The sequence below is a fragment of the Aptenodytes forsteri genome, unplaced genomic scaffold (assembly GCF_000699145.1).
Source record: "Aptenodytes forsteri isolate BGI_AS27 unplaced genomic scaffold, ASM69914v1 Scaffold143, whole genome shotgun sequence".
NCBI classification, from domain to species: domain Eukaryota; kingdom Metazoa; phylum Chordata; class Aves; order Sphenisciformes; family Spheniscidae; genus Aptenodytes; species Aptenodytes forsteri.
Genome location: NW_008794951.1, coordinates 2394892 through 2416895, shown reverse-complemented (window position 1 = coordinate 2416895; position 22004 = coordinate 2394892). Strand labels below are relative to the sequence as shown.

Genomic DNA, 22004 nt, shown 5'->3' with positions numbered 1-22004 from the left:
TCAGAAACACATTAAACTATTATATTCATATATTTACAGTAAAACTGCACAAGAGATTCCTATAACCAAGTAATCTCCATTCTACTGTACATATCCACAGAAATAAGGCCTTTCTCACAAACCTTCAGTACTTGAACTTAATTACAAAGTAGTCCTAATAGTCTGCAGTAAAATGAATTATTCCCTTGAAATTATAATTTCCAAATTAATTGCATTGTCACTGCAACATAGCATATCAGGCAAACATCAGTCTTCTCACAGGCCAGCAAGAAATAAGCATGCTATAAAACAAGAGTATTAACCATTGGGAAATCTTATCATTCTGGATGAGAAGATGCTGAGAAATTATACCTCCTACAAAGATATGGAAGTAGGGGAAGATGGAACCACTTGAAGTTTTCATGATTTTATTACAAAGACTACTTGGAACCCAAACTTAGTGTAGCTTCTGTCACCCTATCATTGCATCTTGGAACCTGATGAGAGCAAACTCTCTTGCCAAAATCTGTTAAATTAGACAAAAAGATCTTCAATCCCAAGAATTAGCCGTGTTCTTAGCTCTGCATCAAGTACAGCTGGCCATGAAAGCTTCCCCTCAGGTGGTACGTAAATTTTGAACGTTCCAGTATTTGTTAGTTGTAGTTGAAATAAAAAAATACTTTTAAGAAAAAGAAAGTTATAAAACTGAAAATCTCCCCTCTAGTACCATTTAGATCAACCAACCTCTCCAACTTTCAGTTGTAAGTTAAAATAAAAAGCTAGGTAACAAAAATAGTGATTTTTAAGTTGAGGTGTGTGTGGTTTGATTAATAATAATAAATAATAATAATAAATTTCAAAAACTAGGAATTCCAAAGTTTCTCTGAGCTTCTATTAAAAAAAAAAATTTTAAAACCCTCTATTGTTGACTTGAAAATAAAACAAAATCTGCTAGTCAAATAGCAAATTGCCAGAAAAGTACCCAAAGAAATCACTAGCCTCAGTCTGAGCTACTGAGTACATTCCAGGGGAGTTCAGAATATAAATTCAATTTGCAGCCTTTTAAAACAGGTCATACTACCAATCTTTCAATATATACATGGTAAAGATATGGTCAAAAGACAACAACAAATCTCAAGAGGCCATTTTATTTCTAAAGTTGGCAACTTGAGGCTTTATACGGTGTTTGAGATCCCCATATTGAACCCATCCTTAGTGGCATCCAGAGATTTGTCATTGACACAAGTTCAAGAATAGCAGCATTTTAACTGGCAGAACAGGGGGAGACCTCACTAATTAAAAAGATGCAACATCCCCTACTTCACAAGTAACCTAACATGTGGAATAGAAAGTACTATTTTAAGTACTGGATATGTATTAGGTTATTGTTCCCCATTGTCTACACTGTCGCTCTAATAATGTAAAAGCTTCCATGCAATTAGTATCATATGTTCGTTTCTTTAAAAAAAATCCATACACAGATATTGTTTTAAAAGATGAAGACCATAATGAGAAATCAGTTATCACTAAATATTCCTGGTTATAAACCTAAAGTGCCTTAAGTTGTTCATAAAAACGTTTGTTATGTTTATTGATCATAAAAACGATCAAGAATTGAAATAAGATTCTCCAGATTTGTCCTTAGTCAATGTTTCAGTATTTGAATATATACACAATTAGTAAGACTTGAGCATTTTTTGACATCAGAGGAATTGGTATTTTTCAAGTTTTGACAAGCTGTTCTGTCATACCAACCTCTTTCATAAATGCTTTTCCAAGGCGCACCACTTTTGCAAATAAAATGGGATCATGGGAGAGGTGAGGACCAAGGTAACAAAGCATGTTGAACACTTCCTTTCTCAAGTCCTCGAAGCTGTCTGCTTGTTTTGGTGCTCTCTTGTTTGGCAAAGAAGAAATTGGTGACCCTTTAGCTCCTTTAGGTACACCAACTCTGAAAAATAAGATGTGCAGCATTTCACATGAAACAAAAGTGAAAATTTTAGAAATGTATCAATACAGTTAGGCTTATTAGTGAATCCATGCTTATAAATAAATAGTAGTTTTCCCCTATGTAGCAACAGAATTCTCCTTTTCACTTTACCTGCGGTACAGAGGTTCAATTGTCACATGTACAAGCTGGCAAAGGGCGATCGCAATAGGCTTGTGTGAAGTAGCATAAAACGGAGGCATCTGATCCATAATACTTTGTGCATGCTGCCAATCACCAATTTTTAATAAAGCTTCCAATAAACCAAGCTTTTGATTATCAGGAGGCTGCAAGATAACAAACAATGAAAAAGTGTATCACTAAAGTCTTCTTTATATTTCTCCTTAAGCAGTATGCAGCTGTAATTCACAGCTAGAGAAGAAAAAAAAAAACTATTTCAACTATGTAATAAAAAAATTGTAATTCACAGCTAGAGAAGAAAAAAAAAGAACCTATTTCAACTATGTAATAAAAAAAAAATGTAAAATAAAATTCAGCTAGACATTTAGACAATAAGCACACTTCAAAAGCTATAAACCAGTCCACGTAGAATCTAACATCTGGATCAAAGAAAAGAGTTAAAGTTCAAAACAGAAGTTTATAAAGTTATCTGACATATGTCTGATCTTTTCAAAACGTCACAATCTATTGCAGCTTATTTCTTTACATAACATTTTAAGAACAATGCAAGCATTTAAGAATCATTCATATTGTGTGTTGTTCTGGATTTAAGAGCATGAATTTCTCTTGCAAAAAATCAGATTACTTAAAAAAAAAACCACAAAAACAAAAACAAAGAAAAACACAACACCAAACCAAACCCAGAACCTTTACCTGTCTCTTAGTTTGTCTGTATCATAAGTTTCACATTAGCTTCTACTCTAGGAGAGTCTAGTTTTAAGTGCAAGTCTACAGGAAGTTTTCCAAATATCCCATTTTGCAATATAGGCATAATTGTAAACTATTTCCTCTTAAGACCATGCCCATGTAAAAATGCTTGAAGGCATGGTATTGATATATTTTATTGTTATAAATTGGTTTTCCCTGGTCCCCAAGGTAAAAGTCTATTTGTAAATGACTAATGGTAAGGAATAGTGACGGCAAACTAGCTGTAGGTAACTACAAGCCTAAGATGATGTTTACACCAAGGGAGGGAAGATTACAAGTCTAGGACAAAACGTTTAAACATTTTAAGGCAAAAAACTAGTTTTATTTAAATCATGCAAACAGACAAGACAGACTGACAAGAACAAAAATGAATTACAAAGCAGATGCTTCTGTGGTTCTATGATTTGCATGGATTTTTTAGTATTTTTTTTCCTTTTAAAACTTCTTTATAACACTGGCAACTATTTTTCTCATAGTTTTGAAAACAGAAAACAGTCTAGTACACAGTAACATGCAGAGGAAAGTTTCAGAACAAAACAAAATGGACAGATCTGTTCTATATTCACGTTGAAGTTCTGTAGTAATGAAATTTTAGTATTTCCTTCGGGGATAAAAAAAAAATGTATCTGCACATCAGAACAAGATGAGCCTCTGAAAGATTAAAAAGATACATGTGCAATTAGAAATGCACACACTAATGTTATTTTACCATGTAACTACTTCAAGTTTCTTTGATGCCAAGAATTGTCTTTTTAAGTCAATATATACCATGTTAACAAAAGGGTATGCTGATCCTTTACTGAAGTGTTTAAAAACTTTACTTGTGCAGTATACGCAGAAAGGTTGAAATCCATGTTCAATACAATAGACTTCTCAAATTAGAAGTCGTATTATTACAAAAAACCCATCATAAAACAGTTATTTAATTGGTATGAACATACCAGTTAAAGTTCAATACTAAACACCAAATTTTTGGTGATTGGGGTTTTTTGGGTGATTACTAACTATATTGGAATCCATGTTTCTATCACACAGCCTTTCTGGGCTTTATGTGTTAGTATGCTATTTCCAAAGCAGTCACTGCTCACACACACGCATGCTGCTTGACCGGGTCTCTCTTTAGGTAAGCAAGCTCTTCTGAAACATGCTCTCCAAAAGCAAAAGCATGCATGGCACAGAGAAGAGTCAGTCTGGAATTGCTGTCAAATCTAGCCATACTGCTGAGTTCTGTGACCTCTCAAGTATCTCCCTATTATTCGGTTATGTCAAGCACATCTTAAAAGGCAAAAGTAGATAGTGCATTTGCCAGTACTAAATTATTCATATTAAAGTCATAAGACAATAATAAATTTTAGCCACAAAAAACAAGCACTTTGTGGATTTAAAAGAAAAGTTAAGTCAGTAATCGTTAAACACTATTTTCCTTATCCAGGCATTTATTCCATGGTACCACGTCAAAAAATTGTACATTAAAACTGCACAGTGGATATAAAGTACTCAAATTTAGACTGTCAACAGCTTTCACATGTAGTTACTCTACTAATTGCTATGAATTTCACAGCTAATCACATACAAAAATACTAACACAGAAACAAGCTTTTCAAGAAACAGCATGCATTGCATAACTGTGTAAAGAGTCACAGAAATTGTTTTTGTTAAGTACAGCTCTCCATTTTCCAGTCACAAAGGCTCAGACTTCATTATTTGTCATTGTAATCCTTCAGAAAAATGTTGCAGTTTCTGCTGGAGCTTAAAATTCCCTAGTTCTTAATTCTAAAGCTTAGCCATAAAAACTGTCTTAATTCTACTGACATTACTTGCAATATACACACTCCCCATGTCCCATCAAGAGTTTGCCATGTTCTGATGGAAAACTAGCCATAAAAACTGTCTTAATTCTACTGACATTACTTGCAATATACACACTCCCCATGTCCCATCAAGAGTTTAGTTTTCCATCAGAACATGGCAATGTGCACGCTTCAGGGAATACCAGGCAGCCTCATCCGACTGCACAGAAGGTGAACCAAAGCAATGTGGTATAATCAAAAGGGATACTGAAATAATGAGTGGGAGGGGGATCAAAAACTTAAAGCTAGTGAAAGGAATCAGTTTAAGCAGCAGATGTGGCTGCAGTTGAGAGCCAGAGAGCAGTGACTATATCAGCTGCCTGAGGGAAGAAAATGAAATTAGATTTTTCAAACTAGGCAAGAAAAATGGAGGGAGGAAGGAAGGTCAGATGTACAGAATCAAGGTGGGGTAGAAAAAAATAGGAATAAGTAGACAAAACAGATTGATATAATGAATCTAGGAGGATACAGAAAATTAAGAACAGAAACTGTCAAGACTGATGGACCCCTCCCCCCTCTCCAGTACACCACTTATAAAATGCAAATATCAAGCTTTTATTTTACTTTTTTTGTTTTAAATAAGATGTTTGAGCAGTACTTAAGACACTCAAACGAAGATGACAACAGAAAGGCTGCTAAGATAAATAATTTTGTTTTTAAAGTAAGGCTTGGACACACTGAAACAACTTGGACCTAGAGCAACATGAACAATACATGATGTAGTAGCACCTTAAATGAAGAGTATACATTCACACATACAAAGACACAGATCTAATGGAAAGCACAGTGGACAGTTACAACTAAAAGTGTTCAGTTAAAACCTTTTTCTACAATGCAGGATAATTATACCAGCATTCATAAGTCTGGCAATTCTTTATCCCAATTCTTGATTGGGAGAAATAAGGAGTAAACTCTTACTAATGTCCTTATTTAAGAAATCAACTAGGATTATACTATCACAGGTCCTAGAAAACAGAGTTGTTAAAGATTGTGAAGTATATGAATGCTGGGTCATATTCAGTGGAGCTGATACAACAAAAAGGGAGGAAAGAAATTAATTAGCCATTGAACCAAGAACATTAAACCTACAGAAATCCAGAACAAGCTGCAAACCATGCATTTTTGTACATTCAATATTATGGAAGTGCACTCAGAGGATAGACAAAAGCCTTCCAAGAACTACATACCTGTCTGTTCCAAATAAATATAAAAATGTTTTCATAACAATTATTATATTTAGTTTAAAATAACTTAAAATAATTTTCTTGGAAATAATTTTCTTGGAAAGGAAACTATCCACAAAACATACCTTTTCTGTTTTCTCCTCCTCTTTTTCTTTTTCCTTCTCCTTTTCCTCAGTCTTTTCAGAGGATAAGACGACCATCGTAAGTTTTCTGACAATTTGCTTAGCTTCCACTATTTCTCGCTTGTGTTCCTCAATGATGGCATTATCCCCTGGAAGAAGCTAAAAAAAAAGCCAGAGCAAACATTGTATCTGAAAATTAAAGTGACCTACTGCTACTTTTGATCACTTGAGCTCGAAAAAGAAGTTTTTCCTTCCTTGTTACTATCAGATAGACTTACTCCCTGAAAGATTCTTTTCCTTGCTACCATCATCCCAACAAGGAAATATACTATTAACAGACTATTCTGAAATCAAGGACTCAGGAGAAATAATACTGTTCTACTTCCTCACAACCATTAGTTGTATAAGCTCCCCTTCCCCTCTCCGATTTACCACTCCACTGTAGCTATATGGTGACAGTTACACACATACTTTATGATAACATTTACAAAGGTCAGTGCCTTAAAACAAAGTGAATATTCAAAAGCATAAATTTTCACTTGCTCATCTAAAGAAAAAAAAAAACTTCATCACCAAGGAAAACCAGGTAACCTACTTAGACACACATTTTGATTGCACTTTATTTTAAAGGAATACCATTTAAAGCTTACCAAATTTCCTATTTATCAGCAATGTGGGTTAAACACATGTAACATCTGTTCCTTAAAAAACATCTTACATTAAGAGATACCTAGTATGATAAAACCTCAACATAGTCTCGTACTTGAGAACGATCAGGGTGAGAAATATAACCCCACACTCAAAAAATTAAAAGGTCAAGTTGTGCGACAGAAAAGCTCTTTCTTCTGAGAAAGCCAAACTTCAATTTGATTCCTAAAATCATGCTCAGCCTTTAACTGCAAGTAAGTAATCAAAACTTACTGTAGAGTTATGACCTCTTTGATACAGTAATCTTTTCTTCTATTGTTTTTAACAAGGGAAGATTTTTACTGTTTTTTCCCCTCCCAAACGGGCAGTAGAAGAAGGAAAGACTAAGCATCAGCTTCTTCAGAGAAAAGATAGTAGAATTCCTCAGTTTCATAGAAATTTGGGGAAGAAAGAATCCCACTTGGAAAGGCAAAAGATTTAAAGAGCTACACTTTTCTCATTTGAAAACACAGGTAACCTACTAAGATTCACCAAGAAATACCTAGTGTGGAATTTCAAGGGGTAAATTATACCTTCAGGATGCAATACTTGTTACATATGGCTGTGTGTATATACACAAAAATGGAAAACAGTTCTTACAGGCTTGGAAGGGGATGGGGGGGGGGGCAGAGATGGGGAGAACATTCTTGATATGAACAATAATCCTGACAGCTGCTATTGTATAGGAGCTGCACAATATATACCACTTAACACTCCACACCTACACACTAATTATTTTCTTGAAACTCCCATAGCAAGTTAAATTAAGCCTGAACTGAAAAGAGGAAAAAAAATGCCATCCCAAACATGCAAAGACAAAGACAGAGAGACTGGCAGAGAGATTCTAGAATGAAAGTAGATTAAAAGTGATACTGAGACTCAACATGATGAAGGTGAACAGTATAAATGAACGCAGGGACCATTCTACCTGTGAGACTGTCAGAAAACATGCCCATACCTATACGGGTCTGAGTTGAGACTGCACAGGCCACTGTAATTCTGAGTCTGAGCATTTGTTTTGTAAGTTTACAAACATTCCTTAACAAACTAGCATTATCACATATTCCTCCCTCCACACTGATTATCTGAGACATGCACTCCTACTCTTGCTCTACCTGACACGTTTTTAGCCAAAAAACTCCTATGAAGCCAGAGACAGTTACTGACAAGTCAGATTGTGACTAATGCTATTAACTGCCACACAAATTAATGGCAGGACTACATTCCAAAGTTTTCATAGCTGTAACTAGAGCTCATTTCCTTGATTTCTGTAGAAGAGTTAAAAGTCTTAAAATATCTATGGATATTCTGAAATTAAAAATTCATGTACAATGTAAAATTATTTTGATAACTATAACATTCTGTTTACCATCTGCCAAATTGGTACGTTGGTTGGTTGATAAGACTGTCAGATTGGAGAGGATAAGTCTCTTTGATTAAATCTGAACATGTAACTCCATTTTCCTCTTTCAACCTAACCAATGGTCAGAATTCTTGTAGATGGAATCAGAGGCCTATTCAGAAATATGTAAATTTAAAAAAAATCCTACTATTAACTAAACAAAGAATGTTAGGAGCTGATTGTCCTACCACTTTTGTCAAAAATTGATCTTGTAAAGCAAAACACTCAAACGGTCTAGTTCTTAAGGAAGGTTACTTGGGCACTTAAAGCATATCAGGCATTTACCTCCTATCTCCTATTCAGGCAGGAGGTAAACAATCTGGAGGATGCTACACAGATAATTCAAAGTGTATCAGCATCCATATTTCAGTATGTGTTTATCTGAATATGTAGTATTAGAAAGTGCTGGAAATTTTAAAAGACATTAAACATGTACGCATACAGGTATTACATACTATGTCCTGAATCTGAAGCTTTAGGAATAGGGTAAAATATTTGTTTTTTTAAAAATTTTCTTAGTTTTGGCATTTGACAGAGAAGCACTGTCACTTACATGAACATAGAGATCTTCCAAATCTATGAGATTGTGTTGCAAAAGGACAGCAGCAACTCTGTATAAGGAGGAAGGTGTCTCACCACTTGGATCCTAAAAAGGACAAGAATCCAAATTTAAGAAAAAAGCAATCAAACCACTGCAGAAGGTCATGAAACAGAAAAGAAACTACTCAAAGTTCAGATGAAACATATTAACCCACAGTTCTCCTTGTTATCGTGTTATTTAACTGCTATTACTCCAAAGCCACTAGACTTAACTGCGATACACAATCAGAATTTTCAGAAACAAACACATTCAACTATCTTCACACTTTATGGTGCTTGTATGCAATTCCTAACCATACATTTTTAAAAACCTTTAATATTTTATCAAATATCAACCATGACTCCCTTGCAAACATGCTCTTCACTCCTGGGGACAACTCTTTTGTTTATAAGGTACAATCTCTTTGTTAATGCCAGTCCTTATATAACTATACTAGTTCAAATGGAAGGTATCAAGATTGTTTTCAGCTGTCTTGGAGAACGCTAAGCATTCTCCTCTAACATACATTAGAGACTTCCACTCAAATCATGAAATTACTGCTTTCAATACTGGAATTTTACAATTCAGAAATTAATTTCTATGAAAAAAAAAAAGTCTGCAGCAAAAATCTGTTATCACTGACTGCAGTTCAACACTGAGTACAACCAACCACCAAAAACAAAAATTAAGAATGGAAATACATTACCTGATAAAATTTGAATTTGAACCCAAGGATATGGCATAGAGTTTGAGGTTCACACATGTACATGTAAGACTCTATCAGTGGTACAAAGAAGTCATCATACTCAGGCCTGCACTCATAGACTTCTAAGATAATATCCAAAACTCTGTTAGGATCAAGGTTAAAACATCCTAGTGGAGAAGAACAGAATAGAGAAGTTTAACATTGCTACTTTTCATTTTCATTGTTACTAAACCACAAATGTGTTAAAGTTAATGCTTTTCAGTTCAAACTGAGCCTGGATTTATCTACAGCAAAATAATCTGGATCATCTGTAAATACAGCATCAATCATTTTGACTTATGTTGAATACTGAACTAGGCAAAGATACTAAACAGGACTTTCAATTCAGATTACAGAAAAACTAGAAATTACCATCTTAATGCAAATATTTAATACGTAAAAAGCCAACCTCACTCATACCACAGTGCCAGCAAAAGGCATGGGCTGCTTCCTCTCCCCTTGTGCTGGCACACATATTCATGCAGACACACAAATCAGCCAGCTAGAAATTATTTTACACCCCAAAAATTGTTCTGGTTTGAGCTACAACCTGATCCACCTGGTTGTACTGTCCTGTTAATTCAGTATTATTGCTAGCATTAGGGAGAACAGTTTGTTTATTTTGAGGGGAGCAAGAGCAAGGACATAGATCAGGTACGCCAATGTTGTAATCATACCTCTATTTTACTATATAAACTTTTCCACCAAAACTCCAGGAGACATGCTTGAGACCGAAATATTACTTATATCAAAAGAATCCACATCTAGACTATTTTCTTCATTGTGCCATGAGAAGTTTTATCCAGGCACATCCACTGTGCAGATATGTAATTGCATCAGTCTTTCCTTCCCAAAAGCCATTTCCACTATACCAGGACCTACTGCAAGTCAGTACTTTAAAAGACTTGACAATTTCTAGGAAGTCTACTTGCAATTCCTAAAATTCCAGAAGACAGAAAAATATTTTGTTATAAAATTCCTCAAACTGAGTGTGTATTTTGCTAGTTATTACAGTAAAAAACCACCTTCTTCTCTAGCTCTCTTCCAAAACAAGCAGTATTATTACAGGGATTTGACAGTCTCAGGCAACATTCTGTGATAGATGAAAAATTATCTTTTATAAAATAGTATCATAGCCTTTTGACCATTACTGCACTGGCACCATATGAAACAGGCACTGGTGCAAACATCAATATATTGTATAAAACTCTTTATTCAAAAAGGAAGTGTAAAATATGGGGAATTACAGATATTTCCTGTTTTTAATGTATTTTGCACTTTGATTGTGACACTCGCCAAGACTCAACTTAGAAATATGGACAAATCAGAAACAGAACTAGATAAAGGAAGAACATTTACTACTTCTCATTTCTCTTCATAAGGAATCACTTCTTCAACCTCTTTAAGACTAAAAGAATATTCATGCATTGAACCGAGCACCTTAAAATAGCAAAAAGCATTACTTTGTTACACTCCAATCTGCCTGCTAAGAGATGACAAGTGCATCCTCAAAAAATACTGCTGAAATGAATCAAAATCACAGCATGCATATTTAAGGCTGTACTGTAAATTCAGTATCTAAATTAAGTTTAAACTACACAACATTCCCAAAACTAATTTTGCCACAGAAACAGGAACTTCCAAATGTCATAATTCTATCCAAGGTGATCTACCAATACGTGTTTCTATCGCACTACACGCCTGCATGACGTATTATTTGATCCACAGATCATCTCAAACAGCAGGCTGAAGTCACTCTCTTAGTCATAAGACCATGTAGGAAAACCAGTGCCCATGTTCCTTCAGCAAATTCCTTACCTATTAAAGATTTGATATTTTCAAGGATTAAATCACTAGTGATATTTCCAGATAAGTCTTGCCCCAGTTCTGCAATGAGCTTTGCATAACCTTCATTCTCCTCTCTTAACAAATTAAACTTCTGTTGCTTATAACTGCAAATAAACAGAAATTGAACACTATTGTGTAACACACATCCACAGTGAAGCTTATTTATGCTCTTATCAATATTAAATTTGTTATACAAAATGCTAATTTTGAACACATTTTTAAGAACTTGTAATTTACTTGAGCTATTGCAAAAATTATAGAATGCAGTACAATTAATACCTGCAAGGTAGAGAACATTCTCCAAGCAAATACAGCTCTTCTTTTATTTCAAATGCAGACCATTTAAAAGCAAGATTATGCTTATACTTAACAGTAAAGCTTGTTCTTGCACACTACGCTGGAGAACTGCTCTGTAACAGTCTGTGCTTAAGGACCTATTCTAGTTTCATGTGGTGTTCTTTGAGATTGAGACTGAAACATTGGATGCAGAGACAAAAACCAAACGTACACCACAAAAATACAACCTGTGTTGCCAAAACTAACATAACTATATTTGCTTATTTATGAAAACAAATGCCTATGCTTAATTGATGCAACAGCAATAATTAATTTTCTTATACTAAGTTCACATTTGTCACAAATAAAATTAAATATTAAGTATTTAATCTGCATATATGGAATCACTAGCAAAAGCCATAGCAATAGGTGACATTAAAAAAGATTTTACATTTCTCAAGAGTTTGAAAACTAAGAGGGCTAACGAGGTTCTTTTGTCAATGACACGTTAAAGCGCAACAAAACACATTTCCTAAAGAAAACTGAGTATTTTATTAAAAGAAACATTACACATTGTTAGAAAACATTGTTACCAGACTAATTACCATTGCCCCTCCCCACCCACTCCCCAAACAACCCTTGCCCCAAAACTTACAATAGTTTTGTCTTTATTTAAACAGATTTCTGATTGAACTGTTGAGACTGCTTGATAAGTCCTAATGACTCCAGTGTCTCTGGATCTAAACGCTCCTTTAGGACAGTGTCAGATACAAGATACTAAAAAACACCAAAAACATACATCAAATTTGTCAGTTACAAAGACCTAGAAACCATCTGATTATTACTTTGGATAATATAACACTACATATGCATTCTGACTACAAAAAAAAGTTCAAATATCATGACATACCATGATACTAAATGCATTCTGCTTCAAACATAGAAGTGACAACTGAGAAACTATTTAGGTGAAATTGGAATTTTACAGTGGTAGATTTTATATATAAGAGCACCTTGAAGAAACAAGCCCTAGAGCTTAATTGCTTGTTACAAAGTATATGTTGCATATCATCTAGGGATATTACCTGCAAGAACTGCGTGTTTACAAAGCTCATACCCATTCTGTCTCATATTCTGGGAGAAAAAGTCTTATTTTCATATGCTGAATACTCCTACAAATCAAGCTTATTCCATGTGGTTAGGAATGCCACTTCTAAAGACAGGAGGTTGCATAAAGGAGAAGTCCAACTCAAAACATACTTCAGAAGCAAAATTTCTGTTGAACAGACAGGGGGAAAAATTTAAGCTAACTCAAAACTCTTTAAAGAATTCAAGGGACAACTACACTATATTACTCTATCATAACACTTTGAAGATGCATTTTTAAATTATTTGGGAATTTGTTAAAACATTGTAATAGTCTCTTCCTCAAAAAAAAAAAGCAAGCTTCAAAACTGTCTGATTTTTCTTGTTAGATTTTGACATATACTTTTACCAAAAGACTTTAAGTGCAACTTACCAAACAGGCTAACACCAGTTGAGTAAAATGATCCCTCTTGTTTTTTTCTTCTAAACAACTTGTTTCAATATCTAGTATAAAAGAAGATGGAAAAAAAAAAAAGGAAAAAAGAAATCATTACTTGAGGCATTTATAAGAGTTTCTTGTTTTGTAAGAGAAAAAAGAACTTAAAATAACTGTGTGATCCTAGCCTTAATGTAATGTTCTAGTCTCCTTCCCTGTGTCTTCAGAGTAACTACCATTTACTGCCTGGTCCACAGTCTTTTACTAGCTATGATTCTCTATTTCCATTCTTTTCTTTTGCATTGTCAACTACTGAATGCAATTCATAAATTCACTCCTATGGGAAGACAGGCCATAAAACAATGGCCAAGGAAGCACACCCCTCTAAAGTAGTTTAAAAAGGCACATCATTACAGGAAGCGACAAGCTGCAAAAGGAGTGGAAAACTCAATAAAAGAATGGAAAGCAGACATTACAAAAACCAAGCAAAACACAACCACACAAAACCACTCCACACATACCCACAGGAAAAATTAGAACCATAGAGAAAACATCAACAACAAATGAAATTTCCTGAAGAAGTCAACAAGCAAACACACAAAGCTTTTACTTCTCCAAATCTGTCGTAATGCTGAAAGGAAGGGAACCCAAATTACCTAATATGCAGAACACATCAGCTAGGATGGAAGGCATGTCTTCCCGAAATTCCTAAAAAAGAAAATGATCACACTTAGTGAATAAAGAAACACCAATATGTATACTTAGAAAATTCTTATTCCATTACATAAAACAACACTTCATCATAAAGTAAGTTCAGATTAATTAATAATGCAGGTTATTAATATCATTAGTAATAATAATTAATAATTCAGATTAATTAATGATTAAAAGGCTCAATTATTGACTAATATCTAACATAAGTGCTGTACTAATTATTGATATGTAATGAAATAACATTTTCATGTAATTTAAAAGAGTATCTAGTGGCCAGGGACAAAACCCTCTGGTTACTACCTCCATTTCTCTAGCACAATGGAACTCCCTGTCTGAAGAGCAGCACCAGCCTGTACAGTAAACTACGCTTTCTCAGGCACCAAATAAATTACAATTTCCTACGGTAACTAAAGATCAAACGTTATCACATGCTACCCCAACAGCAAGGTGCACTTCAGCCTTGACTTCTCTCAAACCCAATGCAGAAGTTTAAAAACCTAAAAAGGTTATCCTAGAACAGATTACTGCAAAAGGTGTTTTTTCTTAATGTTCTATACATTTCAAGTTCTTAGATTGCTGTTTTGACAAAGGTGTTTTTTCTTAATGTTCTATACATGTCAAAACAGCAATCTAAGAACTTGAAAAGAATAAGAAATCATTTTTAGGAGATTTTTTTAAAATTTTTTTCCCCCCAGAATTTTTTTTTTTTTTTTTTAGGAACATTTGGTAACCTTAGAAGTTTAGAAGAAAATACTCTTTTCCCTCGTTTCTCTATTTATTCAAAGCATTTTAAGAAAAACCTTTTTCAAACAAAAAATAAGTCTAATGCATTATTTTAAAGGCAGTCGTGGGACTTAAGACATCTCAATAGTAAAATGGCAGACATGCACATTATTACACTGTAAGAAAGATGTAAATTATAAAAACCAGTAGGTGGCATTACAGACATGCTGCATAAGCAAGTTAAATCTATTTTTAGCATTTATTAAAAACATCAGTCTTCATACACCCTTAAAAAATTATTTAATTTTTAATTTATGTTAAAATGAATATATCTATTCCGCAGTGCAAAAAGTAGGGGAAAAAACAAAACCCTGACAGACTACATATATTTCAAGTGCACACAAATGAAGAAAAAGGATTTGACAAGAACAACTTTTTAGACATGGAAAAACAAGTCTGTTGAATATTATCCTGCTTGATTTTCATTCCGACTTTTCTAACAAACTAAAAACTTAGTAAGTTTGCAATTATTACAAATATATACTTACTATGACATCACCAAGAACATTAGAGGCTTGATCATGCTTTAAGTTTCCTCTGACAACGTGGTATGCAAGCTCATACAAAGCCTGTTGGATATCTGTTGAAAGAAAATAGATGATTAAGGAACGTACTAGGTAATCCTTGGTCTAACTTTTAAAGCAATGTTTACAATAATGCTGTAGACTTCAGACACCCTGCAAGTAAACGGGATATGCTTCTCTTACCAATGGGGGATTACTTTATTACTGCTGATAGATTAGATTTGAGCATCAATATCTAAGACTTCATACAAGCAGATAGTAAGAGATGATCGACTTTCCCTAGAGAGTTTCTGGAATAACAGTAAAATGGGATGAAAAACTACAGTCCTGCACATAGTAACTTAAGTCTTGGCAGTTGGTTTAACAAAGACTTCTAATTCACATAAATATCATATTACACATATATATGTGTGTGTGTATACACATATACATATATATGTATATTACACATATATATATGTGTAATATCATATTACACATATATATAAAACAATAATACATAGAAAACATTCTAGTACTTTGTCTTAATCCTATATCATCAGATATGCTTTCAAAAACCATTTCTCTAGGAGAAAGTAAAATTTAATTGGAGAAAAAAATGCTTAACAAGGATTTTATTTTATTTAAGTCTCCCATAACTGAAGAATGCTGTTTTACAAAAGCTTATATTAAGCTGAAACATTAAACGGATGTACTACATTTGAGAAAAATCTTGCAATGTTAAACATGGTGGTTGCAAAACCAGCTATGGTAAATTTGTAAAGAATTGTTCTTAAATAATACACCACAATGTTGCTATACTTTTTGGTATATGAAAAATAATAAAACCCCATGCTTTTACCTTGTACTTGTACCATGTGGTTTGCTCAACAAATAATATTTGCAATGGGTATACAAGTTACAGAGCTTAATGATTTAAACCAAGTACTCACTATCTTGGTGACTGCAGACCACTGCAGCTGCATTAAAAGCAAATTTATTTATTTTTTAAACGGACAGGTTAATTTTACCTATCACAGTGCTTTTGGCAAAGAACACTAATTGCTAAAGACATGAATATAGCAGGATTGGTTTAGACATCAATTCTATGCAAAACATAACTCTACTACTTTGAAGGCCAATTCAAGAGGACAGTTTGGTGCAGTACCCAATTTAATAATTTACAATGAACCCAAACCAGCCATAAGCATAGCCTCAGACCTGCCTCTGCAAGTGGCTCCCCACATTGTGGAGAATGTGTTACACAGGTACACTGCCAAATCTGACCTGCCTCCATAAGCTTGTGGTGTACTGGACTTCAATAAACGTCTTTCTGGAACTAAAAGGCAGAAATGCAAGTGCCAATGCAGTTTTCAGAACAGGATCGAGGTCACGTGGACTCAAACAAATTCTTAGCAGTCAGCATCTCTGTACCTCACTCCAGATTATCCATATTTTCAGGTTTTTTTCCATCACCAGAAGGACTTAAACTATTTCTACTGTCTATTAATTCCTCCAATATAGCCACTGCATGTATCTATCTAGTCATTCCCACTGGATCTTTTAGATCCTGGCAGCAAGGACAAAGAAAAAGAAAACAGCATATAGAAATTGTCAACCTCTGTCTAGAATGAAGAACATCTGGTAGCCTTTCTTCAAAAACTTTGGGAATAGTGATTTTGCTTTGTTGAACAATAAATTCTTTTTACTTAATAATATTACTTATAATTTACATTGAAATGTTTTGGTTTATCTTTTCTGCTATTACAATTGCCCATTATGACTATTTTAGCAAGAACCCAAAACACCATCTAAACAGCATAGCACATTTGTGGTGTTAGTAATATGGAAGCTTTTCTTCCAACAGAATCTGCAAAGCAAACAAAAAATTAATTTTTCTTTAAACACCAAAGATTTCTTAAAGTGAGAATTTAAAACTTAAAGACAGCCATGTCTTTCACTAACAGGAGAAAAAGCCTGTAACTCAGGTACTGTTATAGAAATTACTTTCTCCAGTATACAATCACACTTGCATACATTAGTATTCATATATTTAACTTTTAGAATAAAATCTAGTCGTATGCTGAGTTTGCAAAATGGAATTCCATTTTCTACAGCACAGACCAAATAGTGGACTACCCCACCACCATTTACTACTGTCTAAGAAATCTCTCACCTAGACATCTGAAGACAGACCTAGCTGTGGATGCTTGTATTGCCTTACTATTTGTAGTATTCGCCTTCCTAGCTGTGGATGCTTGTATTGCCTTACTATTTGTAGTATTCACCTTTAGCACACATTAATGGTCACCGTGTATGAATGTTCCAAGCAGATACATGCAGAGGTACCATGTTTCCAGGATTTTTTTTTATTTAATTAAAAACAACCAAAAACCCAACACAACTTACCTCTGAAACCGACATTATCATGGCTTTTGTTTTCACTGAGTGCACGACACAGTTGCACACTGAAATAAAAGAAATATAAAAAAATGAATACACATAAAAACAGTTAGATATCAGCATACACACACAAATGTTTTGGGCCTCTTTTTTTGTTGTTGTTCTGGCTAAAATAACTTTAAATTTGGGCAGTTTAAATGGCTGACTACATTTTAATTTTCATAAAGTAAACACTAATTCACAGAAGTTACACAGCAAAGAAATACAAGACTCCCAATAGATCTCATACACATATATAAATATCATATACTTAAAAAATATTCTTCCTAACATTACACATGCTTACACACAGAAAAGTGAGAACACTAGGCAATTTTAGTATGTGAAAGGAAGCATGGAAGTGCTAGCATTAACCTACTGTTGTTAACCAATGAGGAAATGCTTCTCATAGAAACATTGTAGTGACTATGATCGTTTTCAAACTCTGGCCTGTAAAAAAATTTTAACATTAAACTATGCGCATGATTTCCTGATGCAATGTTTTATCAATAGTAAGACAGAATTTTACCTATTCTAGTCACTAAGAGAATCCACTATAAGATGCAAAGACCTGTCACGTTACGTTGTCTTTAGTCACTCCTGAGGCTCCCTCAACCAGACTAGCCATATGTAAGAAGTACACTAAATACTGTACAGACTGTTCCATTAAATAAAATAATAGTTCTCTGTGTTATAAAATAAATGCTTTAAGAGCAGGCTGCTCCACTACACTGACATCTTAGAAACGGACACGCTTCCAAGCTACAAGGATTTTCCCTCTCCTCTACCACTATTGTCACGCCAGCATAAGGCTTCAAAAGCAGTTTCACATTTAGAAGCAACAGTATTTAAAAAAGGTAGTGATTTGCCTATATTATAAAAGACACCAATGAATATCTTAAGAACTTTCTTCACACTTGCAAATTTTCAACCAAAAATATTTTTAATCAAAAAGTCTTTCATGTGCAGAAACTGAAGACAGTATCAGAGCTACATCATATTCCTACACAAGATGGCAAGACTACAACTTCCTGTGGGAGCGATTTTTAAGCATGTTCTCAAATAAGGCAGGTATGTACAATTATTAGAGGCTTATCATGAAAAATAAACAGTAAAAAAGGATTCTGTAGCAATCCGTTACTCATTCTATTTGCATCCTATACAGATTATTACCTCTCTAGCAGGACTAAACAGCTGTTCCAGCAATCAAAGGATTATAATTAGCAAATACAAGGCATATGCACCCTTTAAAGACAACTGGAAAATGGGCAGTTTCACATATAACGTAATCAGCAGAAACATGCAAGCTCAGCAAAAAGCAATGGTATGGCTAAGATGTTCTAAATGCCATTGAAGAGAATGCAATATATTTGGAAATAACCAGAACAGAGACAGCAAAACAGGGGAATAGGTAATTTATTTTATTTTTCATGAATGGTAAGTGCACTTTTTCTTTTAAAGCAGCAATAGATTTTTTTCCCCCAGTTGTCCCCAGAGAGTGTATCAATTTGATCGAAGTCAGATTTTCTTGAATTTTAATTACCACTCCCCCATAAAGAAGTTACCCTAAAAGCACTCATTTCTAAGCTCTGTATACAAATAACAGTAAAGTGAAACATCTGATTCCAAAAAATTATCTACTGAGATGCACACTTTGACCCCTATGTCATAAGGTGATATCATCAACCAGGTTACATGGGCAACAACCCTGTCTGCTTGGACTGAAGAGTTCACTTAAGTACATCTTAACACAAAATAAGAGTTTTAACCTCTTCCAATTCCCTTTTCAGCAATACCAAAATAGTACTATCAACTTCACATTACTTCAAGACGCAAATCTGGTTGATCAATGTAACAAGAAACCCTATTTAAGATCAGTCTGTAAAACAACTTGCTTTATATTTGTAATTAAAACCCCCTGAATTATTAAATTGGAAAAAAAAAATGAAATTTTCTTTTTGTGAATGTCTACATGGGAAAATTTTGGTAGTAGAAAAGAAGATGTTGGTATTACTCTTTGAATCTAAATTAGTAATTGTGCTTATATTCTTTCATACAAGTACTCTATCTCCAAAGGAGGATGACCTTTTCTGAAGGTGCTGTCAGGCAGTACAGCTGAGATTTAATGGCTTGCTGCAGAAACGGAAACATTCACCGATACTTCTTCCCTTCTTGGCCGCACAGTTCTAGCCCTCATGTCAGTTAAATCAGTTAAACAAACTGACAAACCTGGCAGAAAACTGGTCAAAAAACAAGACTTGTGCCAACTTTGCAAGTTGAAGCAGCTTACCAGGTCAGACAAGCACCAGAGTAAAGAGAGCCCTGGTGAATGAAGACAAGGCAGAAGCCCTCCCTTCCAGTACCAACGAGCTGTGAGATTAGTTCATCTAGTCTCAACTGAGTGCATCATAAATTAAAATCCAAATACTTGTGCATTCACAAGAATAAAAATGTCAATATTAGTATGATTAATCAACTCAGAAAAAAGCCACAACAAAACTTTCCCACTTAAACAATGCTCAGGACAATGGAAATTTATCAGATCCACTTTTCAGTTCAACAGACCCAAACTGTCTGTTGTCCGTTAAGAGTTAGTTTGAAATTTTTATTACTCTAATCTTGTAGTTCATTGCTGCATGCTTAGGATGGGGAACTTCCCTACTCTACTAAAACCTACATCACTTCATCTGAGGATAAAACTGCGTAATACATGTAAAACACAATTAAAAAACAGCATAACCTAGAAAGTAAAAATAATTAAAACAAAAAAAATCACAGACTTACTTCTGAAAACCAAAGTTTCAAAATTAAATTTGTTTTGGACTCAGATGGGATAGATTTGCTTAAACAACAAATTCTGAAGCAGTGTTGAGCACCTATCAAACAAGTTTGCATGGCAGAGCCAGCAACCGAACCTAAGCCTCCCAGTTCATACACAATGTCCTATATCCTCAACTATACTCCCACACAGAGTATATGGCAGTAATTACTGCATGTGCCTGCAAACATTTAAGTATATGCATAATTTAACTGATGTGGGTAGTTCTCTAGTTGAGATAAAGTACAGTCAATTGCATTTTGCAGTCAGGATTGCAAAACTACGACTAAACTTTGTTTTCCTGACTCTCAGCCCTTTAACTCAACACTGACATTCCTCATGCAAGTAAAGTAACAAACATGTTGGGAGTGCTTGAAAGATCGAGTCCCAAAATTTCACGTTCACAGAATGTTAAGCCGCTTCAGTTTATCTCGAGGCTTAACATATTGCATAAACTGCCAGCCAAGTACAGTGGGGAAGCCCCGCTTCCCCACTCAAGGGTCCTCAATGTGTTTAATCTATCACAAAACAAGGAAAGGTATCAGGCTAATAGTAACTGATTGCCATTGTATGCGTATTATAAACGTCCATATGGGCTACAGTCATAGACCAGCACCTTATTGTGGAAGACACTATACAAAACAATACAATTTCACGACAAAGGACAGTATAAGTCTACACAAATAAGTCTACAAGGAATCTAGACTGATCAGCATAATAAGCAGTCACACACAGACTCCAACTCAATCTCTACACAATATCGGGCAGTAGCAAAACAAATGCACATAACTTAATAAATTATATTTAGACAGAGAAGGGTCTGAACAAAATAGAAAATGACAGATAAGACGACCACATCCTGACCAATTCATAGTTTTGGCAGCCAAGAACACTTGAAACTACCACATGATGTACATTTATGTATCTGTATTAGATATTATTACACATCAGTAGCTGGATTAAATAAATTCAAAGCATGTACAATTTTGAACAAGGTCCCTGAACAATTTCTAGGAAGTGATAGGTCACTGCTACCTATGCTCTACGATGCTGCCTTACTAATTAACATTATGACACTCTAAGACACCTACAAAATCCTTACCTTCTGGTTTTTGGATATTACTGTTATATCATGACAAACTGATCACATCAGCAAAAACAAAGATCGTTATTTTTCACAGCAAGAGATCAGTCAGTTTAAAACTGATTTCCTTACTGGATTTCTTTAAAACATCCCTATATTTGTTCTCTTTATAAAACAATCAAACTTTTTCTTCCCTCCCCGCCCCCCAATAACAGCATCTCCCACAGACTACAGCAATATTACAAATCCTGTATGTTTTCAAGCATAGGCAGACCACCACCATATCACTCAGGATCACGTAGAAAACACACAGTGATCATCTTAAGCATCCATTATTAATCACAGTAGAAGTTGAAATGCTAAATAAAACCAAATAATTTGCTTCTCTCAGTACAGTTTCATATTCCCCCAAAACATAAAACTGTGTTTTTATTTAGGTAACTAGTAACTGCCAAAATACTGTCGTGGGCTGATCTAGTCAGATCATGTAAGCCATTTCATGCTCCAGCAAATAAATGGGTTTTTTTTTTCCATAAGACCTAATCTTTTCTTTCTGCTAATTATGAGGGGTTTTTTCCCGTAATCCTCAC

General features: G+C 34.4%; 1 protein-coding gene across 1 annotated transcript in view; it reads right to left on the bottom strand.

Annotated features, from left to right (window-relative positions):
- Window positions 1–17538, bottom strand: part of THOC2 (THO complex 2) — a 60719-nt gene extending 43181 nt beyond the window's left edge. The window contains exons 1-11 of the mRNA XM_019471016.1: window positions 17480–17538; window positions 15056–15147; window positions 13727–13778; window positions 13068–13138; window positions 12204–12325; window positions 11243–11376; window positions 9386–9552; window positions 8653–8745; window positions 6014–6169; window positions 2081–2253; window positions 1735–1930 (exon numbers count right to left, since the gene is read on the bottom strand). Of these exons, the coding sequence (XP_019326561.1) occupies window positions 1735–1930; window positions 2081–2253; window positions 6014–6169; window positions 8653–8745; window positions 9386–9448 (681 nt within the window). The 5' untranslated portion in view covers window positions 9449–9552; window positions 11243–11376; window positions 12204–12325; ... (2 more) ...; window positions 15056–15147; window positions 17480–17538. The remainder of the gene's footprint in view (window positions 1–1734; window positions 1931–2080; window positions 2254–6013; window positions 6170–8652; window positions 8746–9385; window positions 9553–11242; window positions 11377–12203; window positions 12326–13067; window positions 13139–13726; window positions 13779–15055; window positions 15148–17479) is intronic.
- Between the last annotated feature and the right edge of the window lie 4466 nt (window positions 17539–22004).